This window comes from Microtus ochrogaster, unplaced genomic scaffold (assembly GCF_000317375.1).
Source record: "Microtus ochrogaster isolate Prairie Vole_2 unplaced genomic scaffold, MicOch1.0 UNK8, whole genome shotgun sequence".
Classification (NCBI taxonomy): Eukaryota; Metazoa; Chordata; class Mammalia; order Rodentia; family Cricetidae; genus Microtus; species Microtus ochrogaster.
In genome coordinates, this window is record NW_004949106.1 from 916,861 (window position 1) to 944,422 (window position 27,562).

The 27,562-nt window shown below is 44.0% G+C and overlaps 2 protein-coding genes across 4 annotated transcripts in view; one reads left to right on the forward strand and one right to left on the reverse strand.

The window, feature by feature from the left end:
• C2cd6 (C2 calcium dependent domain containing 6) overlaps positions 1-8,986 on the forward strand; it is an 83,292-nt gene extending 74,306 nt beyond the window's left edge. The window contains exons 16-17 of the mRNA XM_026788832.1: positions 649-3,696; positions 8,512-8,986. Coding sequence (XP_026644633.1) covers positions 649-3,696; positions 8,512-8,847 — 3,384 coding nt within the window. The 3' untranslated portion in view covers positions 8,848-8,986. The remainder of the gene's footprint in view (positions 1-648; positions 3,697-8,511) is intronic.
• Positions 8,987-10,925: 1,939 nt separating this feature from the next.
• Positions 10,926-27,562, reverse strand: part of Stradb (STE20-related kinase adaptor beta) — an 18,952-nt gene continuing 2,315 nt past the window's right edge. Inside the window, exons 2-12 of one of the 3 annotated variants that reach the window (XM_026788861.1) lie at positions 26,418-26,499; positions 24,271-24,351; positions 19,540-19,639; positions 17,730-17,851; positions 16,486-16,564; positions 15,056-15,179; positions 13,920-14,091; positions 13,546-13,650; positions 13,150-13,394; positions 12,494-12,536; positions 10,926-11,873 (exon numbers count right to left, since the gene is read on the reverse strand). In XM_026788861.1, the coding sequence (XP_026644662.1) occupies positions 11,730-11,873; positions 12,494-12,536; positions 13,150-13,394; positions 13,546-13,650; positions 13,920-14,091; positions 15,056-15,179; positions 16,486-16,564; positions 17,730-17,851; positions 19,540-19,639; positions 24,271-24,351; positions 26,418-26,429 (1,227 nt within the window). In that variant the 5' untranslated portion in view covers positions 26,430-26,499 and the 3' untranslated portion in view covers positions 10,926-11,729. Of the gene's footprint in view, positions 11,874-12,493; positions 12,537-13,149; positions 13,395-13,545; positions 13,651-13,919; positions 14,092-15,055; positions 15,180-16,485; positions 16,595-17,729; positions 17,852-19,539; positions 19,640-24,270; positions 24,352-26,417; positions 26,500-27,562 lie in introns of all 3 variants that reach the window. The other 2 variants (XM_026788860.1, XM_005366335.2) reach the window with 2 other exon arrangements.

Below are 27,562 nucleotides of genomic sequence, written 5' to 3' on the forward strand. Positions count from 1 at the left end.
ACGGCAAAGCCTTCAGACACCAGGCTCTCCAGTGTTCATAGTTCCAATACGGCAAAGCCTTCAGACACGATGTTATCCAGTGCTCATAGTTCCCATACGGCAAAGCCTTCAGACATCAGGCTCTCCAGTGTTCATAGTTCCAATACAGCAAAGCCTTCGGACACAAGACTATCTAGTACACATAGTTCCAATACGGCAAAGCCTTCAGATACGAGGCCATCCAGTGTCCCCAGTTCCAATATGGCAAAGCCTTCAGATACGAGGATATCCAGTGCTCCTAGTTCCAATTCATCACAGATTTCAGTCCCTAATAGGTTGCCCCATAATCCTAGTATCATTTCAACAAAGTCTTCAGATATTAAGAATACCCTGTCCCAGGATCCTAGTACCATTCTGACAAAGCCTTCCGATGTTAGTATTGTGAGCCACGATTCTAGCAATAATGCCAAAAAGTCTTCAGATACTAGCACATCGTCCCGAGTTCTTAGTATCACATCAACAAAGTCTTTAGATAGTAAGAATCAGTTGCCAGGTGGTAACCCTACTGCCCATTCAGATCTGACTACCAACACAGTCAGAACTCCAGCTTCTAGGGATAAGTTAGCGCGGGATCCTGCTGTCTTCACAGTGTACTCTTTGGATATGCAGCTACCAAACGTACCTTTCCCAAACTACCAAAAAGAATCGTCCTCGCCTGAAAATGTAAACATCTATCACCCCTTGAGCTCAACCAAGTTGACCTCTGATGCTGAAAATAGAAGACCGTCCACAGCGCTCAAATCAGTTTTCAGGAGGAATCTGCAAGACCTCTCAGACGAGTTATTTCCTAAGCCAGACGCTGGCACAAACACTGCCGAGGCAGTACGGGGAAGCTCCTCTCTGTCTCTAAGTGTGCGCGACAGGCCCTCAAATGGGGTCGAAGACAAAGTGTTTGAAAAGGTCCAAGACATAAAGAACTGGCTTTCGTCCAAAGACATTCTAAATTCACAGGCTCTTCTAAGTCCCGTGGTTAAAAGTGTTCCTCAAGATGTACTTCCGGAAGGCGGACCGGGAACATCTTCAGACATAGGAGGTGTCTCCGGCAAACCCTTAGAGGCTGCTGAAATAAATTTTCCAACGAACAGAAAGAGCAGCTTTAAAGCAAAGCATTTAGTAAGCGAAGCGTCAAGCTCCAGTCTGGGTTTAAATGGTGGTGTCTATGAACACATCATTAAGCAAATATTCACTGGGCCCCTATTATCACACCTGGAGGCAGGGATGGCGCTGAGTGAGGCACAGACGGCCCTGCAGAAACAGCTGCTCGCTTCCTCGGAGAGAAGTTCGTCGTCACAGATTGATAACTATGACAGCAATGAAGTTCCTTTGTCGCCGGCCAAATCCAGTATAAGCAGAATCTTACAGTCTTTTCCCGTAGACACTCTCTTGGAATCTGGGATGATCAGCGTGACAGAACTAGAAAAAGAGAACCAGAGCTCTTTGTTGGACGGACAGACGGCCTCTCCCGAGGACAAGGTGCAGAACCCGACGGAGCAGCACTCTAACGTCCAAAGCCAAATAAAGCTGCTTTCAAGACGGACTACGCCTACTACTCAGCCCACAGATACCTTTGTGAGTGGAGCTGATTACCAAGAAGACAGCCAAAGAATAGACAAACAGTCAGACTTCCTGAACGAGCAGCAACATCTGGATACAGAGGAGACTGGGCTAAGTTCCACGTTGGAGACTTTAAGTAGCAGCTTCGTGGGCAAACTTAAAGACATAGATGCAGTCATGTTAAAATCCTTCCTGAAAAATATCTTCAGGGCGTTCTTCAAATATAACCAGTCAGAGAAAGAGCTTGACAGACTAATTTCACATTCTGCGCCCCACGGTGCAGAACACCTAGAAAAAATTCAAGGGGATTTTAACAAAGCAGACAGAGTAGACAGGAAAGCCACTTTGGATCCGAAGCTGTGTGGGCTTCTAGAGAAACTGTCAGAGTCAGAAGTCAAAACTCTGAAGGTCGAGTTAGGTAAGCACATTCAGCATTACCTTATAGAAAGGCTCTCGGAGGTGGGCCACATCACCAAGGAGGATTTACCAAAAGTTTACGGAAACCTGGGTCAGATGAGCGAGAAAGCAGAGGCCAAAGAGCCAAGCCCTCCCCAGGACAAGGATTCGGAAACCATCAAGGAAGTCGTGTCTTTTGTGAAGAGTTTCAACCATCACTTCGTAGATAAACACTTAGAAACAAAACTTCGATCTTTCCTAAATGAAATTCTCCAAAAATGTTGCCTGAGGAATCTTTCAGGGAGCAATTTATTCAATGAGGCAGATAGCATGTCTCTCCGCCCCAGCATGTCCTCGCTGAGAAGTAAGAGCACCCCAAGGTGTTTGCCTGAGCTGGAACAAGACATTGCCAGTGGAGGTTTGGATTCAAAGCTTAAAATAAACATGAAATACCCTTTAAGTGAATCTCTACAAAATTGCCTCAATGTTTTACCAGAAAATGAATTATTAGGTCTAAAAACGGATTTGAATAAATACGTCCAGGTTCTCTTTATAGAAAAACTTCAGAAATCAGGACTAATTACAGAAAAACAGCTAGAGGGGATCAGCCAGCAAGTTAATTCTCTTGATTCATCTTCCAGGTCATTAAACTACACAAAACCAGATTTATCTCTTAGAGATGAAAGTTACTTTATGAGGGAGGATTCAGAAAAGCAAAAGAAATATCCAAAAGTCTGTCAAAATCCCATGTCACCAACATTTCTTGAAGATCCATACGGAGAGAAAGAACTGACCCAAGAGGAAGAAAGCGGGGGCTCTTTCTCACACAGTTTGAAAGAAAATCCACCAGCAGTCTGGGAACATAAGCATGTTTATAGTAGGGAAGTTAAAACACTAATAAAAGTACAACCTCATCCCAATAAAAATATCCAGGCAAATCCATTAAACAAGTCACCAGAAAGACTTGCAGATCTATTACTTAAGAAACACCAGAAAGATCATGGTTTCATGCAACTTCCTCAAGCAGAAAACTCTGTTTACAAAGCAGAGACTCAAGAGTCCTACAGCTGGGATGGTCGATCAAAATCAGTTCAATCAAAACTTTGCTTTGAAAAGACACTAAGAGCGAAGTCACTTGACAAAAGGGAGAGCAATAACATCTGTAAATTGCTTGCTCAGGAAAAACCCGATACGGGATTGCCACCTTATCTAAAGCTTCCTACCTCCAAAATGTCAAGAGAAAATGAACACTTAAATAGACTCCCCTTCCCTACCTGGCGGAATAACACTTTCCTTTATGTCAACACAGAGAGTGGGGAACAATCAAAACTAGACAAGTACTGTCAAAAGTGGAAAGGAAACAATAACAACAATAAAAAACACTTGGTAACGTTTGCACAATTCAAAAACGAAATGGAAACTCTTTACACAAACCCGTACGAAGCTTGCCGTGAAAAATGCACCAAGATCTCTGAATTGCCGCCATTTGAAAACAAAGAAGATGGGAGAGACTCACGGCCATCCTTCTTCCCAGAAGTACTGAAGAGAGAAAACATGAAATCCAAAAGAAGAGATTACATCGTCAAACCGAAGAAGTCATTTTACAAGCTAGTTAGGATACTGCCAGCCACACTGCCCACAAGACCTCACCTCCGGAAGTCTGTCCCAAGGACTTTGCTTCACTGGACTGCAAGGAGAACTATACATGTAATCATGCTTTTCCTAAGTATTTTCCTCCTGTAAAGTTTTATAATAATTTTGCCTTAGAATACGTATACCTTCTAAATGAAGGTGTGTGTGTGTGTGTGTGTGTGTGTGTGTGTATGTGTGTGTGTAGGGTGTATGTGTGTGTGTGTGTGTGTACCTCTAATATCCATACAGACTTGTGTATTTTAAAAATATTCTGTTGTGTTCAAATATCTCAACTGATTCAAAAGACAATTACAAAACCAGAATGTCTGTTATGAAGTAGGAAAAGGGTACCTCGTCTGGGACATGACTTAAAAAATGGTGTTCTTTTTTCTAGGAAAGCCCTCGCGGCTAACAAATCTGAAGCCCAGGCACACAGTTGTGTCTTTGGAAGCCTGGCTGGCTGGCCCTCCTGACTGAGGTTAGCCTAGGGTACTGTGCCATGTTGCGCCTACACAACCATGGGAGGCCAGGTACCACGGAAACATAACTGAGATTTTCTTCTCCCAGAGACAGAACTGTATACATGGCTCTTTCAGATACCTGGATTGTCTTGGTTAGTAAAGAAGTAGGAAGCTCCCATTCTGCTAGGAATTAGAATCGTATGTACAACGTACACTCTTTTGGATTACTAGTTGAAACTCTTAAATTTAGCTCTACTTGCTTGGCCCTTTACCCTCCTGGTTCGATCATCTTCTGAGATCTCGGGAGTTAAATTCTAGGTTTTGCTAGTTCTTTGAAATTTTCAGTGTTTTTGTTCACATTCGCTTGCCCAGCTCCCCTCAGGCCCAGCTTCCATCTCTACCTACCCAACGTGTGTCTTCTTCCCAAGCCCCATCAAGTCCCACCTGTGCTGCCCAGACACTGTTGGACGTGTGATCCGTGGACACGGAGCGTGGTCAGCTTACTAGGGGCTCCATTCTTCAAGAGAACTGACTTCTCTCTCCTGGAAGCTGTCGGTTCATCTGCAACATCTCCTTGAAAAGGGGGTGAGGCTTCTCCAGCCTACCCTCTCCACACCGGGACTTCTGTCATGGTTTGCTCTCACGCAGGCTACCACAACCACTGTGCTTTCAGATGTGCGCGCCTGTCCCTTGTGTCCCGTTGTGTGCTCACCCATTGCCTGGGGCTCTTACCCTCTTTCTGCTCCCTCCTCTGCAATGATCCAGTCTCGGGAAGAGGGGATGTGATGTAGATTGTCCCATTTAGGGCTGAGCGTTCCACGGCCTCTTGTTCTCTGTACCTCAGCCAGCTGTGGATCTCTGTGTTAGTCACCACCTACAGTGAGTTACAGAGGCTTCTTTGACGGGCTTAGAGAGAGGCACCAATCTCCGGATAGAACAGTCACTGATAGCCCGATAACAGCTTCTGGGCCTGACAGGGATGCCAGCTACAGGTTCTGTCCATCAAGTGGGATTGAAACCCAAACAGAAATTGTGTGGTTACTCCCATGATGTCGGTGCTGCTATGGCATCCACGGGCATGCTGTGCCAAGCAGATGTGGTTTTTAGCTTTTACAGGGTTCACAGCTGGGTACGACTGACTGATGTTTTTGTTTTTGTTTTCCCCCTCCGGTAGAGTGAATAGTACTCCCAGCACTGTGGACCCAGCTAACAGGGATGAGGCTTCCAGGCCAGTACCATCTTGACGCCTCCATGTCCCATGATTCATGTCTGTGGTATCTTCAGCAATACGGTCTTATCAAATTCTGGAGGGCAAATAGCATTGGCAATAGCCTTGTAATGTTTGAGGTATATAGGACCTCACCAGTAAATAACTCCAAAAGCAGCAACTTGTTCCTGGCATTGGGCTTTTAATTTGTTAACTTGTGGCATTTAGCTGTGGCTGCTATCCCTCTATAGATCCCATCATATCATAAGGCAACTCCATTATATGGGGAGGGGGGAGGGGAGAGAGAGAGAAGCAGACAGCTCTCCATGCGACTTTTTTTCCCCCAAAGGTCCCCATATTCCTCCTCTACCCCACTCTCCCAATCCCTTTCCAATTTAACCCTTCCTGTTCCATGACTGCTAGGCTTTGTGTGTACATTCTAAAGCAAGAACATATAGAAGCAGCAGGCATTTATTTTGATTCTCTGGATCATGGCTCTTCTCCCTTAATTTGTGCAGTGCACATGAATCATAATTTGGAAAACTCTTAAGATCTGAAACCGATCTTAAATCAACAACTTGATTACATTAGTCTGCCTTTGAATGGGAAAATAAATCTAATTTCAGAAGTTACTTTGATACTTTTTACGCAGTAAAGCAAGCTACTAACTTTATAGTGGCAGGACTGACATAGCTCTATGCTACATGTAATATAAATATTCTGACAGCTTCTTAGTGGTGGGATAAGAATTTATATTCTTAATTTTAGATTTTTTTCTATCTAAATATAGTCATTTGGTATTGAGCTAGTGTATCTGTGTATACACAGGCATGTGCATATTAGGAAAAGAAACAGATTCAATTTGAGTTCTGAAGAAAGAAGATCAAGGTCCTTTAGAAACTTTTTTTTCCCAAATGAGTAAATTATGTTCATGTCAAATTGTATAAAAGCATATATGATCTCATAACCCTTTGTGCGTGTGCGTGTGTGTGTAGGTATGCTGGTGCATGTGCCCATACTGTGGAGGCCAGACATTAGCCCCGGCTGTAGCTTCTTAGTGTTATCCACTTGGTCTTTTGGTTTGGTTTGGTCTGAGACAGGATCTCTCATTGGTCTGGAACTTGATGATTAGGGTTGGTGGGCTGGCTGGCAAGTTTCAAGGATCCTCTTCTCTCTCTCTCTCTCTCTCTCTCTCTCTCTCTCTCTCTCTCTCTATCTCTATCTCTCTTTCTCGCTCATCTCCCTCTCTCTCCATTTCTCTATGTCCCTCTCTCTCTCCCTCCTTCCTCCCTCCTTTCCTCCCCCTCCTTCTCTCCCCCCCTCCCTCTTTCTCTCCCCTCTTCCCCGCTCCCAGCCCTGGGATTCCAGTCGCTCACAACCATGCCCAGGTTTGTTGTTTGTTTTCTAACATGAGTTCTGGAGACTGAACTCAGGTCCTAATGCTTGCATGGCAGGCATGTTACCAACCGAGCCATCTCCTCAGCACTCACACCCCTTCCTGTTAGAGCGAGGAGGGACAGCTTGTAGTTATCTCCTTACAGTAGGACTACGTGTTTCTGAACTTTTGTCTCTGATGGACAAGTGAGTTCAGTGGCACTAGAGCTTTTGTCAAATGATCACAAAGATGCCCTTCTATTTCCTGAAACCTAAGAACTTCTGAAATGAATCAGTCAAAGGACAGAAAAGCTGCTCTTGGGAGGGACCTGACCCTGGAGGGACAGTTCCTTAAAGGGTTTTGGCTTCTAGCTTCTTATTTTCCACTCCTTTTGAAGCAGCATGTCCCCTTTAAAAATCCAAGAATAGAAGGGACTTCTTTGGAGCCAGTGATGTGGTTCTTGTGGCCTCCCACTGACATCCTGGCTACCAGCTATGGATTAAAGTTGTTATTTACTAATGTAGCAGAACCTCTGAAGAATCAGCTTGGGCTGCTTGTCCTACCTACATGAGAGGAAAAAGAATCACTGGACATGGGAGTATACACCATGAACTCCAAAGGCCAGATGATCTCAAGTTTTAGTTTAGTTTTAGCCTAAGCTACCCAGTGAGTTCCAAACCAGGTTTATGCGGGCTAGAGTGTAAGATCTTTTTTTCTCAAGAAGAAAGAAAAAGAGTATCTTCCTGCCATCTCCAAACCCAGGCAAAAACTCAAGTAGGTCGGATTCCTTTTGCAGATGGCTGTAGTCCTTTGTAGATCTCTGTAGTCATCCAGATTCTTACTAGTCCTACCCAACCTTCTTGACCCTATAAGTAGCCACGCCTGCCTTATCTCTCATCAAAACACCCATCTCTGTGAGTGGCTGTCAGTGTGCCATTCCCCCAGTGGGATGAACTACTCTGTGAAGAAACTAGTTGACACCACTGCACGGCCAACAGCTCCGCACCCTTTTAGGAACACATTAGATTATCCTTCATATTAAAAACACAGCCATAGAACATGCAAAGAAGACAACTGTCACTTTCCCCCACTCGTTATTTTGATGACCTTGAACTCACGGTGACCCTCTTCCTCTACCGTGACCATGGGAACTAAGCCACCACACTTGGCCAATAATTTTTAATGTAAACATTATAATGATCGATCTGGGTGTGGTGATAGACACTTAGAATACTACCAATCAGGAGACAGAGGCAAGAAAATTTAGAGTAAGAGGCCAGCTTAGACTATATACCGATATTCAGTCCCATACAAATATTACAATTACAGTCTTAGAATGTTATGTTGTATATCTGCATATGTATATATACACACACACACACACACACACACACACATATATACTAACAAAGATGGCTATTAAAGTGACTTCTAGAGACAGATAAAAGTTTAGATGATATAAAAGTAAAAAAAATCAAAGTTTATAATTTACATTTGAGGCCATGGGAAAGATAGTTTGTAAAAGAACTATAGACTAGAGACTAGGCTGGCCTACTTTGCCTGGGTCTGACCCTGTGGAGGACAGCTCCTTAGTTAGGTCTAGGTTCGTTTTCATTATCTTTCACCCTTGGAAGCAAGTCCTCTAAAAAGGTAAGACAAAAACCAACCACTCCTCAGGGAGCATCTCAGGGGAAGCCCCGGGTGTACAGCACACATTGAGACTGCCTAAGAAACATCAGGGCGTTCATTTCTTAACTGCTGATCCTACAGGCATTACCTCTTATAATGTGAAAATGTGTTCTCAAGAAGCCTAACTTACCCCTTTGATGCTTTGTTTCAAAATGTAGGACTGTTTGGATAGATTCGACGATTTACACATGCCTTCAGTCAAACGTCCTAAAAACTCAAAATCAAGAGCCAGACTTTTAGGCAAGAGTCCAGACGATCCCCACAACCAGGCAAAGCACTGTGCACGACCCTTCACTGCGCCGAACAAAGGCCGAGAAAGTGTCGCCGGGAAATTCGCAAGTCCTCGGATGGTTTCAGCGGGCTTAGTTCATATACACGATACCACCCCAGAGTACGAGATACGTAAAATACGGTCCAAAAGAAAATTAAAAGAGAATATTGAAAAACGTCCGCTCATTTGTGATATTATCCAGATGCTAGATACTATAGGATGATATGTGAGGCCACCAGTCAGAATATAATTCCTGCACTCACAAAATGGTTTGGAGATCTATCCCCCGTGTGTGATAGAAGTCAGCAACTAAGTTTCATCTTGTGAGACCATTTTGTTACGATTAAAACGAAAAATAAACACATCCAATGTAAGCGTGTTTTTGTTTATAGACCTCTCCAGAACAAACTAAAGAAATGCATACACGGTTGGTGTTCATTAGCAATGTTTGCGTAGCTTGTCCCTTTGGGGGTGAACGAGTCTTTAACCCCCCCTGCCTTTGCGGTACTTGGTAATCCCTACCCACTCAGCTCGCCAGCTCCCCATTCGCAGCTATCTGCGCTTAGCAACTAAACTTTACGCAGCTCTCGTTAAATTTCCAGCTGTAACAGTCTGCACTTCCCTGGGCCGATCAGAAAGAATGCAGGGACTCATTTTATTGAGCGGTAGGTGCAGGCCGAGAAGCCAAAAGGAAGAGCTAGCAGAGCTAGCAAAAACAAGATGTGCTCCAATCACCTGGAAAGGAAGCTCTGTTGCCGGGTCTTAAAGAGAACCAGCCGCTGCCAAGAGGATCAGGAGTGAGGTCAGCTGTGAGAACTAAAAGCAACAGAGTTTAGCTGTTTCTGCGAAAGGAACACGGTATATGGGATGTTTCTGCCCGAGATTCCAAAGGTACGCGGTATAACGTGAGTAGCAATTCCAGTGAGGCTGAGGAGAGCAGAGAAGCGAATTGGGGGTAGAAGGCAACTGAGCGATGGTAAAGAGGAACCGCGGGTCTGACTTCAGCAAAGGTACATTCCCCAGAAGGAAATCTCAAATTCCTGCGCCTCACTAAAATTTTATGACAGTATTGCCACTTGAGGGCAGTGTTTCTAACACATTCCACCATGGAAATCCCTGAAGTTTCCCATACAACAAAAATTCTGACATCCCCCCCCCCAAAGTAAGGTCCTCCTGTCTGACTCTAAGCTGGGGTTCAGCTTTTCGCAGCCCCTGGACACACTCAAGGCTGTCTTGTCTGAGACCTTAAGCTCATGCGCAGACCCTTGTCAGCCTCCACCATTTTGTGGTCCAATTCTTTAAATGTTTACATATGTGTGGATATTGCATGTTTTCTATGCACATGCAAACATGTACACATTCTAATTCCCAGTATTCCGACAGTAGAATCTGACAGGCAACGTTTCATGACAACCCCGCCCACTGTTGTCAGGTTACACACGCAGGACCCTCCCAGAGGGGGCGATGCTAAGGCGTTAACTACAGTAACTAAGAACTACAGCTCCCATCATGCTCCTGTCCGCTCCCTGCTCCGCTTGGCATCTCAGCAGGTCTTGGTGGCCGTGCGCACAGAGCGTCCCTAACATTCATTCTTGAGGCAGGGGGGTGTAGCCAACAAACAAACAGAATTGCTTCTGCCTGCCTATTTAATCTTAATCATTTTCAATCACCTCCAATATAATATACTCATATAGTCACTTGCTATGTATATAGTCATGTAGATTAAGAAACCAACGGACATTATTACAACTGACACCATTTTTGAGACGGCGTGGTATTTGGGGTGAAAATGTACTCTACAGGCTCATGTATCTGAATGGTTAGCTGGGGTTGGTGATGCTATCGGGAGGTTAATGAACTTTTAGAACTCTGAGCCTCGCTCAAGGAAGAACGTGACTGGGGGTGCTCTCAGAGTTTATGGACTTGCCCCACTTCCGGGTCGCTCTCTCTTCCTGTGTGTGGAGCCTGCATGCCTGTCATGGTGGACAGCTAGCCCTCTGCAGCTCTTCCTTACGCCACTTTTGATCACAGTATTCTATCACAGCAGCAGGGGAGTGATTGACATGCAACAGCTCCTGCTAACGAGGCCAGGTCATGAACAACTGCACGGTTTACCCCACTACAGCAGGAGAGTGATTGACGCACAACACCTCCTGCTAACGAGGCCAGGTCACGAACAACCGCACGGTTTACCCCACTACAGGAATAATCATGAAAGACCAGAACACCCTCTGTCTCTGTATCTCCTCAAGATTGCCTACACTTTATTAGGTTACATAACTCAAGTTTTAAAAAAAAAGACCTCCTCTTGACAAACCCAATTAGAATCTGTGTTCTAGCTTTGTTAAATCACACAGAATATATAAAAGATACGTTTGGTCTAATAAATCTTTATTGAGCTCCCACAGGGTGCATGAATTCGGAATCTATAATTTACACAGGTAGAAAAGTGGCATATTAGCTCCCCGTTTAAAATGCAGACAGCGTCTTCTCTTCATGTTTCACGTTAGCCCCCACCCCCCACCCCCGTTTAAAATGCAGACAGCGTCTTCTCTTCATGTTTCACGTTAGCCCCCACCCCCCACCCCCGTTTAAAATGCAGACAGCGTCTTCTCTTCATGTTTCAAGTGGATTATTTAATGGGAGCCCAGGCTCAGTTTGATGTCACCATATGTAACAGGGACAGCACAATAGTTTCCCTTCTCAAAAAAAAAAAAAAAGCTAGAGAGTCTGAAGAAAAGATGCTCTCGGAAGCACCGTCCTTGGAGGAAGGGCTCATTCCCCAGAGGACAGCAAAATGTAGAAGAAACCTAGCTGGCTCAAAAAAATCACACCGAGATCCAGAAAGTTCCAGTCACAGCTTAAAGAGAGGAAGGGACGGATGACACTAAGTGCAGCTGGTTGAGATTCTGACGCTGCCATCGTGAAGGACCGTGAAGGCGCTCCGATCTGAGCAGAGGTGATGGGTGCACCGCGTGAACGGAGCGGGCGAGTCTCCAGTGCACCAACGGTGTTTTCAAGTATAGATCTGGCGTTGTCCCCAGCAAGACAGGAGAGAAGCAGCAAGGAGCAGCTGTCAAGCAGAGAGGACGTGAGGTGGCGACCCTAGAATTCCCAGTCCGGGTCTCTGTCATCGGGAAACTCGCAGTCCAGCTCACTCCACGGTGACGCTGGCGGCGGCGCCAAGGATGGCCTGTTGTAAGCAGGAGGCAGCAGCGAGAGGATGCAGTCCTGGCTCTCTTCTTTCATCTGTTAAAGAAACCTAGAATAGTGATGTGGGCACAGACTCAACACGGATTTTATTCTCAACAAATAGCTTTTAAAGAAATTATAAAACTTCAAAATTATTTTCCTTTAAATGCCTCCGATTCTGATAATCAGAAAAGAGAAAGGCTTAAAAGCTAAATAAACTAATTTTTAATCAGAATTATTCTGCCCTGTCATCATTTGTAGGTAAGTCAAAAGACACCAGTTTTCAGTTGATGGAAATATGGGATTTGTAATATGATAGGCTGCTTTTACTCTTCTGGTTTTGAAGAATAAGAATCTTTCAGATATTCTACTATTAGGGCCAGCAGATGGCTCAGCGGGCAAAGATGCTAAAAGCATCTGCCACGACACCTAAAGACCCAAGGTCCACATGGATCCCCATGGTAGAACTACTGTCCTCTGACCCCCGCCATGCAGGAACATGACACCCAAGTTAACACAGACAAACAATAAAATAAGTTAAACTACTAAAATGTTTTCTTGCTTTAACTCTACTTTATAGGAACGTTATTAGCAAAAATCTATAAAGTCAACAAAAAATGGCTTTTAAAAACTAATATTTTAAAATATTTAAGACCATGGACAATAGACCAGCTCACCTGCTTGAAGAATACATGGGACAACAAACTGCTTGCTGATGGCCTGAAATTTTTGAAAGAGTTATTAGAAAATAAAACCTAATATAAAAACGTAGATTTTTTTTCATGTATATAATTACATTAGAAATGAGGCTTAGAACTGAGAAACTCAATGTTAAAAAGTTAGACAGAAAAGGACATAGATTAGCAGTAATTCTTAGCAACAGCCTTGACTGATAGAAGAAATAATTCTGGAAATACCTTTATATTAATCCATACTCAACTTTTACTGTATGCAAACTATTTGTAAGGAACCTGCCAGGATGAAGGTTCTAAAAAAGGTAAGAGTCAGTATCTTCTTTCTAAAATGCTAACGGGAGCGTATCAGCATTTACAAACCTATGTATATAAGTGCAATAGCAACAGTGCCTTACACAGACATGCTAAGAACCTCTGACTGGGTGCAGTGTGGCTACAAACAATGCCCAACGCCTGTGATTTTGAACTCCGCCCATGTTCCTCACCCTTGCTTCTCACTGACTTGTTCTTAGCACTGATAGTCTCTAGGCTAAGTGTTTGATGAAAAGATGTAACTTCTATGGGAAGGATATACCACAAAACCACTCTAAGATATAAAACACACACGTTTTGTGCTGTTTATAGATGGCCAAGCTTACCTTTTCTCGGGGTCTTGTTGTAAGCAAAGCTGCACCAGGCTAAAGAAGGCCGGAGAGAACGTTTTCGTGGCTGGCGTGTGGAGACGGTCACTGTTGACTGTGTGAGTTCCGGTCGAGACCAGCACGCTCTCTCCGATCCCGGAGTCCACCCCGGACTGGGAATTTCTCATTCTGGAGTCCGACTGAGGAAAGCCACCGATGTCCAGTGGGCTATACGCAGGGCCTTTCAGTTTCTGTAACAGCATCTAGGAGGAAGGGAAACACTCTCAAATGCTTTCTAGGGGAAACATTTAGATAAAAATGACAGTCAATCTCTAGAGTCTACAACGAAATGTTCAACGGAAGTCATCTAGACCCAAGGAAGCCGTCAAAGCTAAGTTCAGGGAGTTCCGTTACCTGAGTCCTGTGCATGTCCTGGAAAGGTACCTGCCCACTGGCAAGTTCACATGCTGTGATCCCAACACTGTAAATATCTGACTTCACGTCATATCCATGTAAATCCTGTGAACACAATACGAAGGCCTTAGCATGAATAGCAAAGAGTGGTGTACTGGTGTCCTCTTGACAAAGGACGGTGACAACAGAGGAGCCCCCCCAGCACAAAATCAAGGTCCACCTAACAGATGCCCTCACAATTTAAGATCCCTAACACAGTCTCGAAAAGAGAAAAGGTCTCGTGGCAGCCAAAAAACAAGGACACAGCCGTCCCCTAGTCAAACTCAAAGACACGTGAGACGCACAGACAACCCGATGCCACAGCCACACCTGACCTGTCTCAGTAGCTCTGGGCTCAGCCACGGCTGCACTGACGTGCTGAACTGTGGGAAATCAAACACAGCCCTATGCCTCTGTCCGTGCTTAACCAAACTATGCAGGTGGGACAGGCCAGAGAGGGTCACCAGGCCATCACCAGAAATGAGGATATGGCCGGCTTTAAAACTCCTAGAACAAAAAGAAACAGTCCTAAGTACTAGGAACCTGGCCCACGCAAAGTGAACAAAAGTCTGGCGAGAACACATCCCTACGTCCCCTCGGGAAGCAAACACCCTGGATAAAACGGCGGTGGACATTGTGCCCGTAAAATACATGACATTTCCAAGAAGTCAAGGAGCTCACTTAGGTACGTACGTAGTACGGGAACAGGGAGGGGGGGCGGGGGGATCACAAGCTACAAGCTTGGAATTGGGGAACTTCTTTAAGAAATGAAGATGAATCATGAATTTTGCTATTTTAGGGTGCACTGAAGCATACTATTATTATTTAGGGTTAACTGAAATACAAGAGAAGCGTCTATGGGATAACATCATTTTTAGATATACGCCACATAAAGTTCCTTTAACTGTCTATAGTCCATGTCTTACTTTTCCATCTAAAGCACTTTGGACACTAACAGCGGCACAGCCAATAATCCGGTGAGGTGAAGCAAATCTCAATTTGAATCCAGTCTGTCTGGAATCCTCAGCCAGAACGCCGCCGAGGAACAAGCGGCACAGCACCCAACATTATGGAGCTGGAAACTACGGCAAGCACGTCTACCCAAAATTAGTCTCTGATGAGAAACGGGTCCAGAAGGGCACAGGGGAGCCGGTGTTTGGTACATGGTGCTCTTCAGGCCTGAGACCAGTCAGATGAGGAAGGGCTGTTATAACTCACGGAAACGTGACATTAGCTGGAAAGCAGGGGAAGAAGCTCAGCGTTTCCCCCAAAAGAACAACAAAATCCCAGCTCATAATCTGGGCGTGTGAGTTTTCAGCACCCCTGCCTCCCACTAAGACAAGCACACCAGCACGCTACTGCTGTGTGAACAGGTGTGAGGTGGACACCAGGGTTACCCCTCCTTTTCCTAATGCTCAGCTGCTCTCCCTGATGACCTCAAGCTCAGGTGTGGATGTGAACCAGCCAGTACCTGTGGATACAGCCGCTCTTGTGCAGGTAGCTCAGCCCCCGCACTGCTCCGAAGAGAATGTTCCTTATTAAGGCCTCGCTCATCCCTTCTGGGAAGTAGGTCTTCAGGAGCTGACTTGCCGAGCCTGGAAGAAAGCCCTGACATTCAGACGGAAGCTGGGAATGTTCTAGATATGCCTTTCAATCATGGGGAGACAAGCACCTGCCTTCCGAGTCCAGACATTTTCCCAGGCAAACATATCCTTCACGAACTAACATCACCACCACCACAAAGCGGTCGGGGGCTTGGATCTAGGACCTCGCGCATGTCGGGCAAACATATCGCTACCGCGCTACATCCCCAGCCCTCTACACATCTTTGGGTTTTTAAGGTAGGATCCCATCTAAGTTGCTGAGGTTGGCCTTGAACTTATTCTGCAGCTCAGGGTCAGCCTTGACTTGTGATCCTCCTGTCTCAATTCCCCAGTAGCTTATAATTCTGTGCCACCAAGTCTGGCTTGAAATGTTTAATCTTATTTTTTAATCCCACTCCCCCTTGCTCCTTCCTGTGGTTTTGTGTGGTGTTTGTTTGTTTGTTTTTGGAGGAGAGGCTAGGAACATTACTCAGAGGTAGAGCATTTGTCCACCCCGCTCCAGGCCCTGGGTTTCAACCAACCATAGCCTCTCCCCCACACACCCCACATACAAGAGTGACTTTCTGAAAGGTAAGAGAACATTTTTCAGTACTGCTGAGTAAAAATGCATACTATACATCATATTTTAAACCTAGAAGTAATTCACAAGCGCTATTCTAATGACCAAAGCTCCGGGATCCATTTCCTCACGAGTTCAGCACACTTAGTGAACAAGGTGCCATCTAAGCACCTCAGGATATCAAAACAGGAAGCATAAATGATTACCTCCTCCAAGAGGCAGAAGTAAGAGAGCCGGCCACACATGGCTATTCACGGTACAGTGACATCATGGATGCCTATGGTACAGTGATGTCATGGGTGTTCACAATACAGTGACATTGTGGATGTCTATGGTACAATGACGTCATGGATATCTACAATACAGTGATGTCATGGATGTCCAAGGTACAGTGAAGCAGAAGCAAGGATAGGGTGCTTGGGTGGAGAAATTACTTCTGCCGGCAAAACAAGAGCTCTTCTCTACTAAGAGAGGAGAGAACACTGAAGGAGGGGCAGTGTGTGCCAAGGCGTGGGACTCAGAGTCAGCGGTGGTTTCGCAGATCACCACACCCATTCTATTTTAAAACTAAAAAAATACAAATATTTTATCTATTATGAATATATATTATGAAATATAGAATTGGTCACTAAATTTATAAATTAAAAGCAGTAGATAGATACAAGACACCACTCGGTTTTTACAATGATAGCATCAAGGTTAAAGAATCCGTTGTTTTATTTAAAACCATCTCCTTACCATAGGCCATAAATGGAGAAACCACCCAAAGCCAGCTGCCCACGGTGAACACTGTCCAGTACGTTGTGACATTGGGGTGCTGGAAAAAGTGAGACAGAACCAGCGCTCTCTGGGATAAACAACAGGAGAGAAGACATTTACAAGTAACTGTTCTTCACAGTAGCGGTGATTTCGGCTAACACTCCAGGGGGCAGGGCAGCCTCTGCTTCTAAATTTCATGGCTGCTCCAAAAAATATGTAACACTGATTTGTGCTGTAAACGGTGCTTTTATAACGTTAGAAAACCTGTCCAGAACACACCGTGAAAGAGGAATGCGAACTTAGTCTGCCCCCAAAGAGAATATATCTAAAGACTTACGTTTTTGTTGTAGAAATGTTTAAAACACAGAAATGAGGACAGGGGAGCCACTGCTAACACCACACCATGGAGGGAGTCACTGTAAATAGTCTCGTATAGTTTCTCCTGTCCTTTTTTTTCTCTTGTATGTATGTATGTATGTATGTATGTATGTATGTATGTACGTATGTATGTATGTGTATGTATGTGTCTATCTAGCTGCACATACAAGTGTTTTCACATTTATTGATTGACTTATTGATTGATTGATTGGCTGGGGAAGGCATGCACAGAACACAGTGCACAGTTGGAAGCCAGAGGACATCCTGCAGGTCAGTCTTCTCTATCCATCACGTGAGCTCCAAGGATCAAACTCAGGCCATAGGCTTGGGATAAGAAGCCTTACGTGTAAGGCATCTCTTTATCACCATATCAATATTTTAAAAATTGAGATGACAGCAAAATAAAAAATTTCCCCCTTGCATGAAAAACTATTAGAAAACAAGAAAATAATTTTATATGCTGCAATATGATCCTATTAAAATCGATCAATTCTGAGGTTGATTTTGCTTAAATGATAGAAGATAAACTCCCGTGTCTTCCTGTCACTCTATTTTACAGTACGGCCATTTGTCACTGGACTGGCTGAGGGTACTGTCAGTCTCCCCGCGTAGCACCAAACATGTCATTCCCTTGAAGGAATTCACAGTATCTACCAAAGTTCGAATATATTTGATCTATCAGGTAATGCATCTTGTTTCCACGTATTCTACCCAATCTGGTAACTGCATGATTTTATTAAATCTACTTTCCCAAAAGAACTATCAGTCAGGGGATAAAATTTCTTACAGATGCAGCCTCCACAAATAGACATTTTAGTCAACACTCCCTGCCTTTACATCATTACCTGTAAAGCTTTCAGACGTTCCTCGGTGCAGTTTTCCAGGTTGGTGATTTTTACAGTGACCAGTGTTCCTGTAGGAGTGTGCCGAGCAAGGTGAACAGAGGTCAGGTTGTCAAATCCTCTTCCTGGAATCAGACACAAAGCCCATGGTAACAATCAAAGCAGAAAAAATGTCGATGCTGTGCACTGCAGCAAAATTTAAAACCCTCTGCTCTTCGAAATACACCAAGCAAACAAAAAGGCTCGAACACTCTCAGCACCATAGTGACGGCCTAGAACTTAAACACCAGACTCACCAACATGACAACCCGGGCCATTCCCAGCTACCCTGCAAGCTGGGGAAGGCGGGGCCCTCCATCTCTGGGCAGCACAGTCTGGCTGTCAGAGGTCCTCCATGGTAAAGCCCAGATCTCGATGCCCATGGCTCAAACTGCCTACTGATATCGTGATCCAGACATGACCCTTACTTCAACACACTATGCCTCTCAACTTTTTTAAATGATATTTTTATTAATTCTTTGGGGATTTCAGAAGTGTATCTTGGTCATATTTAGCCCCCTAACTCCTCCTTTGTCAAAAATTAAACATTCTTTTCCTTCTATCATTGTTACCTTCCCATCCAGTCAACTTGAGTTCCCTCCTTGATTTCCTGGTCACCCATCTTAAGGAAAAGTCTCTTTGGGATAACTAAAAGAGTTATGTAACTTATTGGACAGGTTTTGCACGAAGGGTCACATGCCATGCGTTCACAAGTCTCACGCTTTCCTTCTACTGGCTCGGAGGGGCTCAGACTCCATGTCTTAAAGGAGGTTACGGAGCAGGCAATGGAAAGGCACCCTGGGAGCTTGGAGGAAGACATTCCACAGACACACAGTAAGGTCAGTGCATCAGAATGCCCGACAAACCTGGATGAAGGTCGGGGTGTCAGTAAGACGTTCAGGCTCTAGTTACTTGCTCTGTGTTCACTTTTATCATTATTAAATTTTACTTGGGAACTGAAATGTTCTTACCAGGAAGCAGTGTATGTGTATGTAAAAAATACACACGTGTAAATAAATAATATATTTATTTTTAAATGAATATATAAAATATAAATGAATATATTTTGTAAAATACAAAGATAAAAACGAAGAAAATGATAAGCCATTGAAAATATTAGCAATGTCTATATCAGATGGGTTCCTTTAATACAGCTGTACTCCAATGCACTTCAGTAAATGAAAAAGCACCATTCAATGTATTCACCTGCCAGAGAGGATGGACCTCAAGTCATAGAGCTTTCGTATATCCTCACACCCAACACGGCCACCAGTTTTTAGTGGTTAATAAATACTCCAGAATGTTCGGAGCAAAGGTTTCACGAATTTAAACCTATAAAAAGGAACTGGTTTTGCTCTGTACTTAAATAAGAATGATTTGTACAACTGAAATTTTAGATTAAAATATGAATTATATAAAATTATAAAATATATAAATTAAATAACATAAATTAGCAAGTAATTTGGGTTAAGTGTCTTGACTGAAAAGACTTTTAGTACTTGGTTTAAACTTCTACCCTGTAAAAATTAAACACATAAAACTAGAAGCTTTCTTTAAAAAAAAAATGATACAAGTAAGTACTTATATTATCTAATGTCATCTTTTTTTTTCTAAATGTACTTCAGTGGAAGAGTAAACTAGAATATGAGATTATTTTTGGATAAAATGCATTAGATTCACCTAACAGACCCGGTTAAAATCTAGCTTATGCTGCAGGCGACAGTAAAGAGACGCCCACGGAACAGTCTTTGTACCGTGAGCTCCACACCATTACCTATCTCCACCTGCAGTTCGTAGTGAGAAGCATCGGTGGAGCGTATCGCTTCACTGGCTCTGGCGGATGGAGGTGACCAGGAAGCGGTTGGCTCATCGACCTGCGTTTTATCAGGATGAAAATAAAACAGGATAAACATCACGAGTCTCCCAGTTTGGTCTCACTATCCCAGTAGGAAATATTGACAGTCATCAGGAAGGTACTGGGAGAGGTTGTTTTAAGATCTGGGAGGAATTTACCACACGCTAACTGATGTCAAAGAGATTTCAGTCTGAATAGGGAGACGCAGGGAAAGCAGATTTATAAACAGCAAGAGATACTTTCCACCTCAGTTTCCTGAAAAACTTCTAGATGACAACTGTAAAACATAAAGGAGGATTTGCAAGGACAGGGAAGGAGAGTCCAGGCTTGCCTTCTTGCCTTCAGTCAGAGGTTTGTGCTCTGTGTCAACAGTCAAGGACAACTTCCACACCACCGTCTGTTAGCAGAGGAAGTCCTTCACGCGGTGAAATGAAGGAAGAGCAAGGTCAAAAGGAAAAAGAAGCCCGAGGAGATGGGAGCTCAGGGTACAGGCCTCCTGACGGAAGGTGCCCAGCAAAGAGGTCTCCTGGGGTGCTTTGGAGTCCGAGTCAAGTTTGCATCTAAATATAGGGTCAGTGAAATATCACACACAAAGCAGAAAGAAGAGGCCTAACCCGCTGGTATAATACGATAGCAAGGAGGATCCCCTAAAGGACACTGGGACTCCAGAGGTCACTTGGAAGCCTTCACAGGAACTAGCAAGCGGCAGGAATCTTGTTACAGCCCCCAGAGAGGCGAGGAGGGAAAGGGCATTACCAAGTGTTAGGAATCGTGCTAACTCCTAAACGTCTATAGAGGTGGATGGTATCCAGGAAGAATCACAGTGGAAGAGAAATTCTAACTCACGAGTGAAAATAAGCCCCGTGTGAGGGTGGGGTGCCACCATAAGTCAACTTAGAACAGGAAGCACTCGGATAGACAGGCGTGAAGGGAACACACAAGACAGGGAAGACTGTGTAACAGTGACTCACAATTTGAAGTGCTAACAATCCGTAGGTCCGTTAGGAAGACTGGAGATGCAAAGCACCAAGGTTTACTTTCATGTCTCAGTGGTTAAGGGCATCGGCTGCTCTTCTAGAGGACCAGAGTTTGATTCCTAGTGCATGTGCGCGCACACGCGCGCGCACGCACACACACACACACACACACACACACACACACACACACGGCAGCTCACTGCTGTCTGTAACTCTAGTTCCAGGAGATCCAAGGCTCTCTTGTATCCTCTGCAGGCACTTCACGAATGTTGTACGCAGATATACATGCAGGCTAAACACCCACACACATAAAATAATTTTTTTTAAAAAAGAAAAATGTCATGTTACTGCATGATGGGCTGAAATCAGCTAACCAGCCTGCCTCTAATTCCCTCCATCTACTGCATGAGGGAAACAGTCTTCTTAAAGCAGAGTACAGATGTTACAAGCAAGCATTCAAAAGCTGGGGTTGTTTTTGAGACAGGGTCTAGCGCTGTGGCCCAAACTGACCGTGAACTTCGATTCTTTCCACACCAACCTCTGTTCAGTGTGAGCACGTACTGAACCACCAAGAGCTCACCCAAGAGCAACTGTACTTATGGCCCTCATCCAGTTTGCTTTTCCTTCCTTCCTTTTCTCCCTAGGAAAGGCCTCACTCCCTAGCAAGCTGGCCTTGAACCTGTGGCAACCCTTGTCTCCTCTTTCAAGTGTTAGGAGTACAGACATGAGACACCATACCTGGCAACAGACCCAACTTTCAAAAAGTAGAACACTGCAAAGTAGCAAGTTTGATACATTTGTCCAGAAGAGGCTGAGGTCAAATTAAAAGTTGGAATCCTGGAGAAAAAGTCACGGCGGTCACAAGAAAGAGCATGGTTCGCAGAGACTGAACCATCTCAAACTAACCTCACTTCTCTTAGTGATGCGATGACCAGGGAACTGAGGGTCAAAACTGCGGCGGGTTCCCTGTCCTGGTTCATCTCCTGCCGTGATAAAATACGAAAGCAAACTGGGGAAGAGAGGGTTTTATTTGGCTTACAGCTCCAAAGGGATAGTCCGCTGTGGCAGCAAAAGCAGGGCCGCAGAAGCAGGACCCTGGCTCACCATACTGCATCAGAGGTCAGGAAGCAGAGGGGGAGCAGGAAATGAGATCAGGCTGTAAAACCTCAAGGTCCACCCCCAGTGATGTATTTCGTTCTTAGGGCTCTACCTCCTAAAGGTCGCAACCAGTACCGCAATTGAGGACCAAGTGTTCAAACACGTGAGCCTACCAGGGTATTTCATACTCAAGCCACAACCATCTTTACCCCAGAAGGCTCTTTAATGACTTCCTGAAGATGCAAAAGGCCTAATTTAAGAAGAAAAATCTGAGCTGGGTGGCGGTGGTGGCGCACGCCTTTAATCCTGCCACTCAGGAGGCAGAGGCAGGCGGATCTCTGTGAGTTAGAGGCCAACCTGGTCTACAGAGTAAGTTCCAGAACAGCCAGGGCTACACAGAGAAGTCCTGTCTTGAAAAACCAAAACAAACAACAAAACAAAAAAGGAAGAAAAATCTGGTTGTTCTCTCTAAAAAATTTGACAGAAAATCGAGAGCCAAAGTTACATTGTAAGCCTAAGAGCTCCACGAAACAAAAATGCCTCTGATTGGCGAGCCTCTTGCTCACGGCAGTTCATTCCTGAGATCCTGGAGGATGTTGATCGGGAAGATAACAAGCCACAGGTTTTCACTTCCCTGAACAAGTCTGTCTGACCCATCTGCACTTATGTGCTTGGTCACCTGTGGGCCAGAGAGGTTCACAGGCAGGAAACCTGTCAGGATGCATGCTTGCTCCTGATTGGATCTGCTGGAAAAATACTTAACCCGCTTCAAACCTTGATTCAAGGTCATTTTCCAGGAAACTGGGTGCGGACTTGGCCAGAGCCCAGCCACCTAGCTAGTATTTACTTAAAGCTTGCTTCAAATTTGGCGTTAAACTGTGGTAATGATCTTATTCCCAGTAGGTGGAATTAACAGAGACGGTACACTGGTTTGGTTTTTAAACCATGTAGCGAGGTCTGTTCTTTATCTCAGAGTCAGAAACTGGATTTAGTCAGCACACCTAGGGTATATTCTTACTAGCCATGCTGTTTAGTATCATTAGGCGTAAGGGAGGTCATGGGAAACAAAGTCATAATTAGAAGTTTTGTAGTTTATAATGGGAGGCAAATGTCAGGTGTCAAAATACTTGATTTGTATGTTTTCAATCTAACATTTTATCCGGGCTGACGAAAAGAGACAAACCACCAACAGGAAACATTTGATAGTGTCCTTCAGCCGAGGAGGGGAGGGCCCGGGACGCCTTTCCCAGTCCCTAGGACCAATTTTCAGCCGGGCTCAGTTTACATTACAGAACCTCTCCACTTTGTCTTTCCACGTCAGACTTCAAATTACACCTCCGTTTCCCTTACTGAAGGTTTTTGTCTAACTTAAAATACAGAGGTCTGAAGGATACCAGCATGGAAATTTCCAGTTTTGGGTTTCCTAACGGCACAGAGAGAAGTCACGGGACAAAGCTCCCTCCGTCTGAAGGGTGGGAACCACCCTCCTACTACACCTTGAGGACCGGATGGCAACTAAAAATGACAATGGTTAGCGTCGGTTCTGAGAAAAATTATAAGTAAATGACTGGAATTACCTTATGCTGTAACAAACTTTTCACAGCAGGTTTCACTGTATAGCAAAAACTGTTACATAAATTAAGGAATAAGCAGAGTAAGGATTTCAGACACATATTACCAGTGTGTCCCTTTAAATATTACTTAATATGCCACCTACTGCTTCAGAGAGACAAAGATGGGTGAGATAGGATGCCCCTCACATGGGGGTCACATTGTGGTTGAAGAGACGCAGACCCCGGTCCCTGTAAGGCCACGCAGTAATAACTACTTTATGAAATGAAAAGGATCTTAGGGAGAAGAAAGAGTTTACAGATATGCAATCTGAACCAACTCTTGATGGACGAGATGAAATTTCGGGGGAAGACAGGAACCATGGTATTTCAAGCAGAGAGAATATACCCAGGAGGAAACTCAAACACTGGTCCTATCCCATACCATCGAGAGTCTCTATATCATGCTAAGGTGGCATGAACAGACATGTTGGGCCAGTGCTGGGGGCTGGCGTGAGTACTGCAGGAGAGGCTGCCTGTGTGCACGGACCACAGGCAGTGACTCTCTACCCAAGAGGCCAGGTGGACAGGAGGGAGCAGCTGTGCTCCTGCTCTTGAGGGGCGGTTGTAGCAAGCGTGAAGAGGGCACCAAAGTTCCTAGTATGCATGACTAAGAGTCAGGCTTTCATTAACCAAATAAAGACACACAGGGCTGGGATATTAGGAAGCAGATTAAAGTTTCACTCAAATCAGTAGAACCCCTGGGGGGCGGGGCATCTAACTGGATGTATTCTGTAGATAATCCCAGGGCACAGGAAAGAGACAGACTGGTGATCACTGCGGTCCTCTCAGAATACCCGCCATGGAAACCCCAGGAATAGATGACCCTGCCAGGTGAAGAGGTCAGTTACAGACTCCGGGAGGCCAGCACGGAGAAGAAGAAACGGTGAAAAGCAGAGGTGTCGGGATGAGGAGCATCGCAGACGGCACAGGAGGGACGTAGCTGTGCTCCGCCACATGCTTACCAAGTACTGATGGACACTGGTTTCAGACTGTTTTTCAGGTCTGAGAGATTCGACTCGGGTTCGTGAAGCACAGAAACAATCCTGGAAGTCAGAGAGGCATTAGGTGAGCGAAAAGCAAGGCACACACACGGCACACGCGTGGTACTGGCTTGCATATACAACAAGACCTGGTATCAGGGCTGGAAGCCCAGGTGGAGGTGGTCACGGGAGGGGGCAGAGAGTAGCCGGGTGCACAGAAGGCACACATCACTCTCTATACTTGCGTTTAATGCCATCTCCGCTCCTTGCCTTCACTTGAGGTTATGATCTAGTTTAACTGCTCGTCTTAGCTTTCCTGAATATCTGGCTTAAGAGTGTCGGCTGAATATTTAGGTAAACATTACTCTGCTGCAGTCAATATTCTTATTTTTTTTTCCTCAGATTATTTTCTTGAATGTAGAAACCATGTTTTCCTACATTATACCATTTATTTAATTATAAACACATTGAATATATTTGTAACCAATTCTGTTTCTTAAGGCGGCAAACGTGTTCAACTCAAAGCAAATTAAGAGACCTTCTTCTATTACCAAAATTTACAGTTCCCTGAATATCAACACACGGTTCTACTATCAGCTATTACCTATAACGAAATACAATATTTGCATGTTGTCTGTTCCATCAACAATTAGTGGAATGATACTGACCACGTGATAGGAAGGAAAAAGCCCAAAGGAAAGTATAAGCACATTCTATGAGACTTTCATAATAAGTGATTTCAAGCACCTCATCAACCCTCACATGTATGAGCACTGAAAGACAGCAACAAGTGAGCCTCAGAGTCCACCCCCTTCTGCCAACACCAGACTGTCAGTTCCTTCAAAGAAATCAAATTCCGTTTTTTTTAGAATATACCAAAACTTCTCAACAATCAAACTAGTATTTTTCAGCTAGGCCAATCTACTAATTATTTTACATTGAATTTAGCACTCCGGATTTCAGAGTCTTCATCACTCAGATAAAGGAACTGATGAAAAGGGCATCACCTATCTTTCCTCACTGGCAAAAGGATGTAAAACTGTAAATCCTAAAATCCCTTTAGCACAGGGGTCAACGAAGGATGGTCGGTATGTGTTCAGGGTTTAGGTGGTTTTAGTTTTCCACTTCCGCACAATCCACGGCTGCTTTGGAGCTACCAGAGCAGAAGAGCCATAGCCTGGTAACATCTCCTGGCCTGTTACAAAGTATCTACTGACCCTGCTTTAAAGAACCAAGCATGTATTTTCCAGTTACACACATTTAAAGCAAATCTATCTTTTCTACACAAAGTAACTATAGTCTCCTGACTTCCTATCCTACCCTAGAAGGGTAGAACGGCAGGCATGAGTCTGAACACTTGCCCTAATCTTTGACAACCACGAGCCAACACAAATGAGGAAGCTGCTGCCCGTCCTGTAAGCCCCACAATTTTAAAGAGCAGGATCACTGTCTTAATATCAAACCCCTTCTTCAAATACTATGTTGCATATGACAGAAAGTCCCCAAGCTACTTAATCGAAAACAGATGTCATGTATCTAATATACAAACAAATTCCATCTGTAGTTTATATGATACAATGATTCAATTTTTTTTTATCTGATTAAGTCAAAGGTTTATTTTAAATGCTATCTTACCTGTCTTACCTGCCTTGGGACACATAGAAATTTATAAAAGGGATCCTTTGAAGTTTTAAAAGATAATGCATAGTTTACGAGATAAGACTAGACTCTAAACCAGGTGGTGGTGGTTTAATCCCAGCACTCGGGAGGCAGAGGCAGGCAGATCTCTGTGAGTTCGAAGCCAGCCTGGTCTACAAGAGCTAGTTCCAGGACAGGCACCAAAGCTACAGAGAAACCTTGTCTTGAAAAAACAAAAACAAACAAACAAAAACTAGACTTTAAGAAAAACATATGAGAAAAATTCAGTTTGGGACAAAGAATTGCAATAATGAGCATATTTAAAAAGAAAGTGTAGGAGAAACTCTTTTTGGAAAAGGCAAAACTCATTGAGAGTTTACATCATCCTCACACATCATTCAGGTCAAAAGATCCCAGAGCTTGAATCTGAATGACTGCCCTTTGTTCTCGATCTAACTACTCCGGTGGCACAAAATTATAACAAAACTTACCAAAAGAGACATTGAATCGCTTTAGTTCACAGAAAGTGACAAAATTCCATCTGCTTTATCTTCAAGGCGCCGAGATACCCTACTATAAAAACAAAAGCACAATTGTTTAGATGTACATACACTTCTCGAAGAACTAGATGATGTAACTTATCAGCTGCTTAGGCTAGTGACACCCTTGAGCTGTCTTTAGTAAGCATTGACGTGGCTCCCAAAAGGCAGAAAGCTAAAGAGAGCTTCTTACTCTCTCCAAAGCCTGAAGATACTGCGTCTCTCCACCCTTTTCCGCCCTGTATAAACAGAGATGCAACATAGAGAAGCAATTTCGGACCTTCCTCATAGAAGTGCGGCCACTTACAAACAAATCCTCGGGATCTTTAGTGATTCCGTTTACACGCAGACTTTGAGAGTCTCCAAAGAACGCTGACCAATCAACTACCTACTACCTCACTGGGACCTAAAAGTCACAAACCCAAAGCAGGACTCGTACTGGGCTCAAAATGAATTAGTTCTTGCTGCCACATGTTCAAAAAGAGACTTCTTAGTTTTCACGTAAAAAATGACATTTTTCATAGGTTGACTCTTTTAACCTTGATTTTTTAATTCTCAACTGTATTCAACTTAGAATGTGTTGAGAGACATTCTATTATGTATATTATTATGCAAACAACTCCTGTTCGTTTTTAACAAGAGTTGGAATTTTAGCATGGTAACGTCTTCAGATTCAAGGAGCTACAAAACCATGATCTTCTGGGTCTTCTCCGATAGCAAGGGCAGTATGTGTAGTGGTTGTTCCTTCCTAAACATTATCTCTTGAAACTGGGTTTCATTATCTCATTTTAGTCAAAACCATATTTGATCAAGGTATCTACAAATAGCTAAGAAAAATGAGAAAAGGAAGGTTTTATGGACCATAAGTGTTATAAAATATTATCTAATTTTACTGAGGGAAGATGTGGATTTTTCAGGGTGTCCACTATAAGCCAAAGGTAGAGAAAGGGGAAGAAGGAGGAGAAAATTTAAGATTATTTTTCCCCCCAGGCAAGCATTATTGTCAATTTATGATGGGCAGGAAGCAGTTTAAAGGAAGCGATTCCTGTATAGCCTACCCTCCAGTATGACTGAGATCAATAAATGTATACATTGTT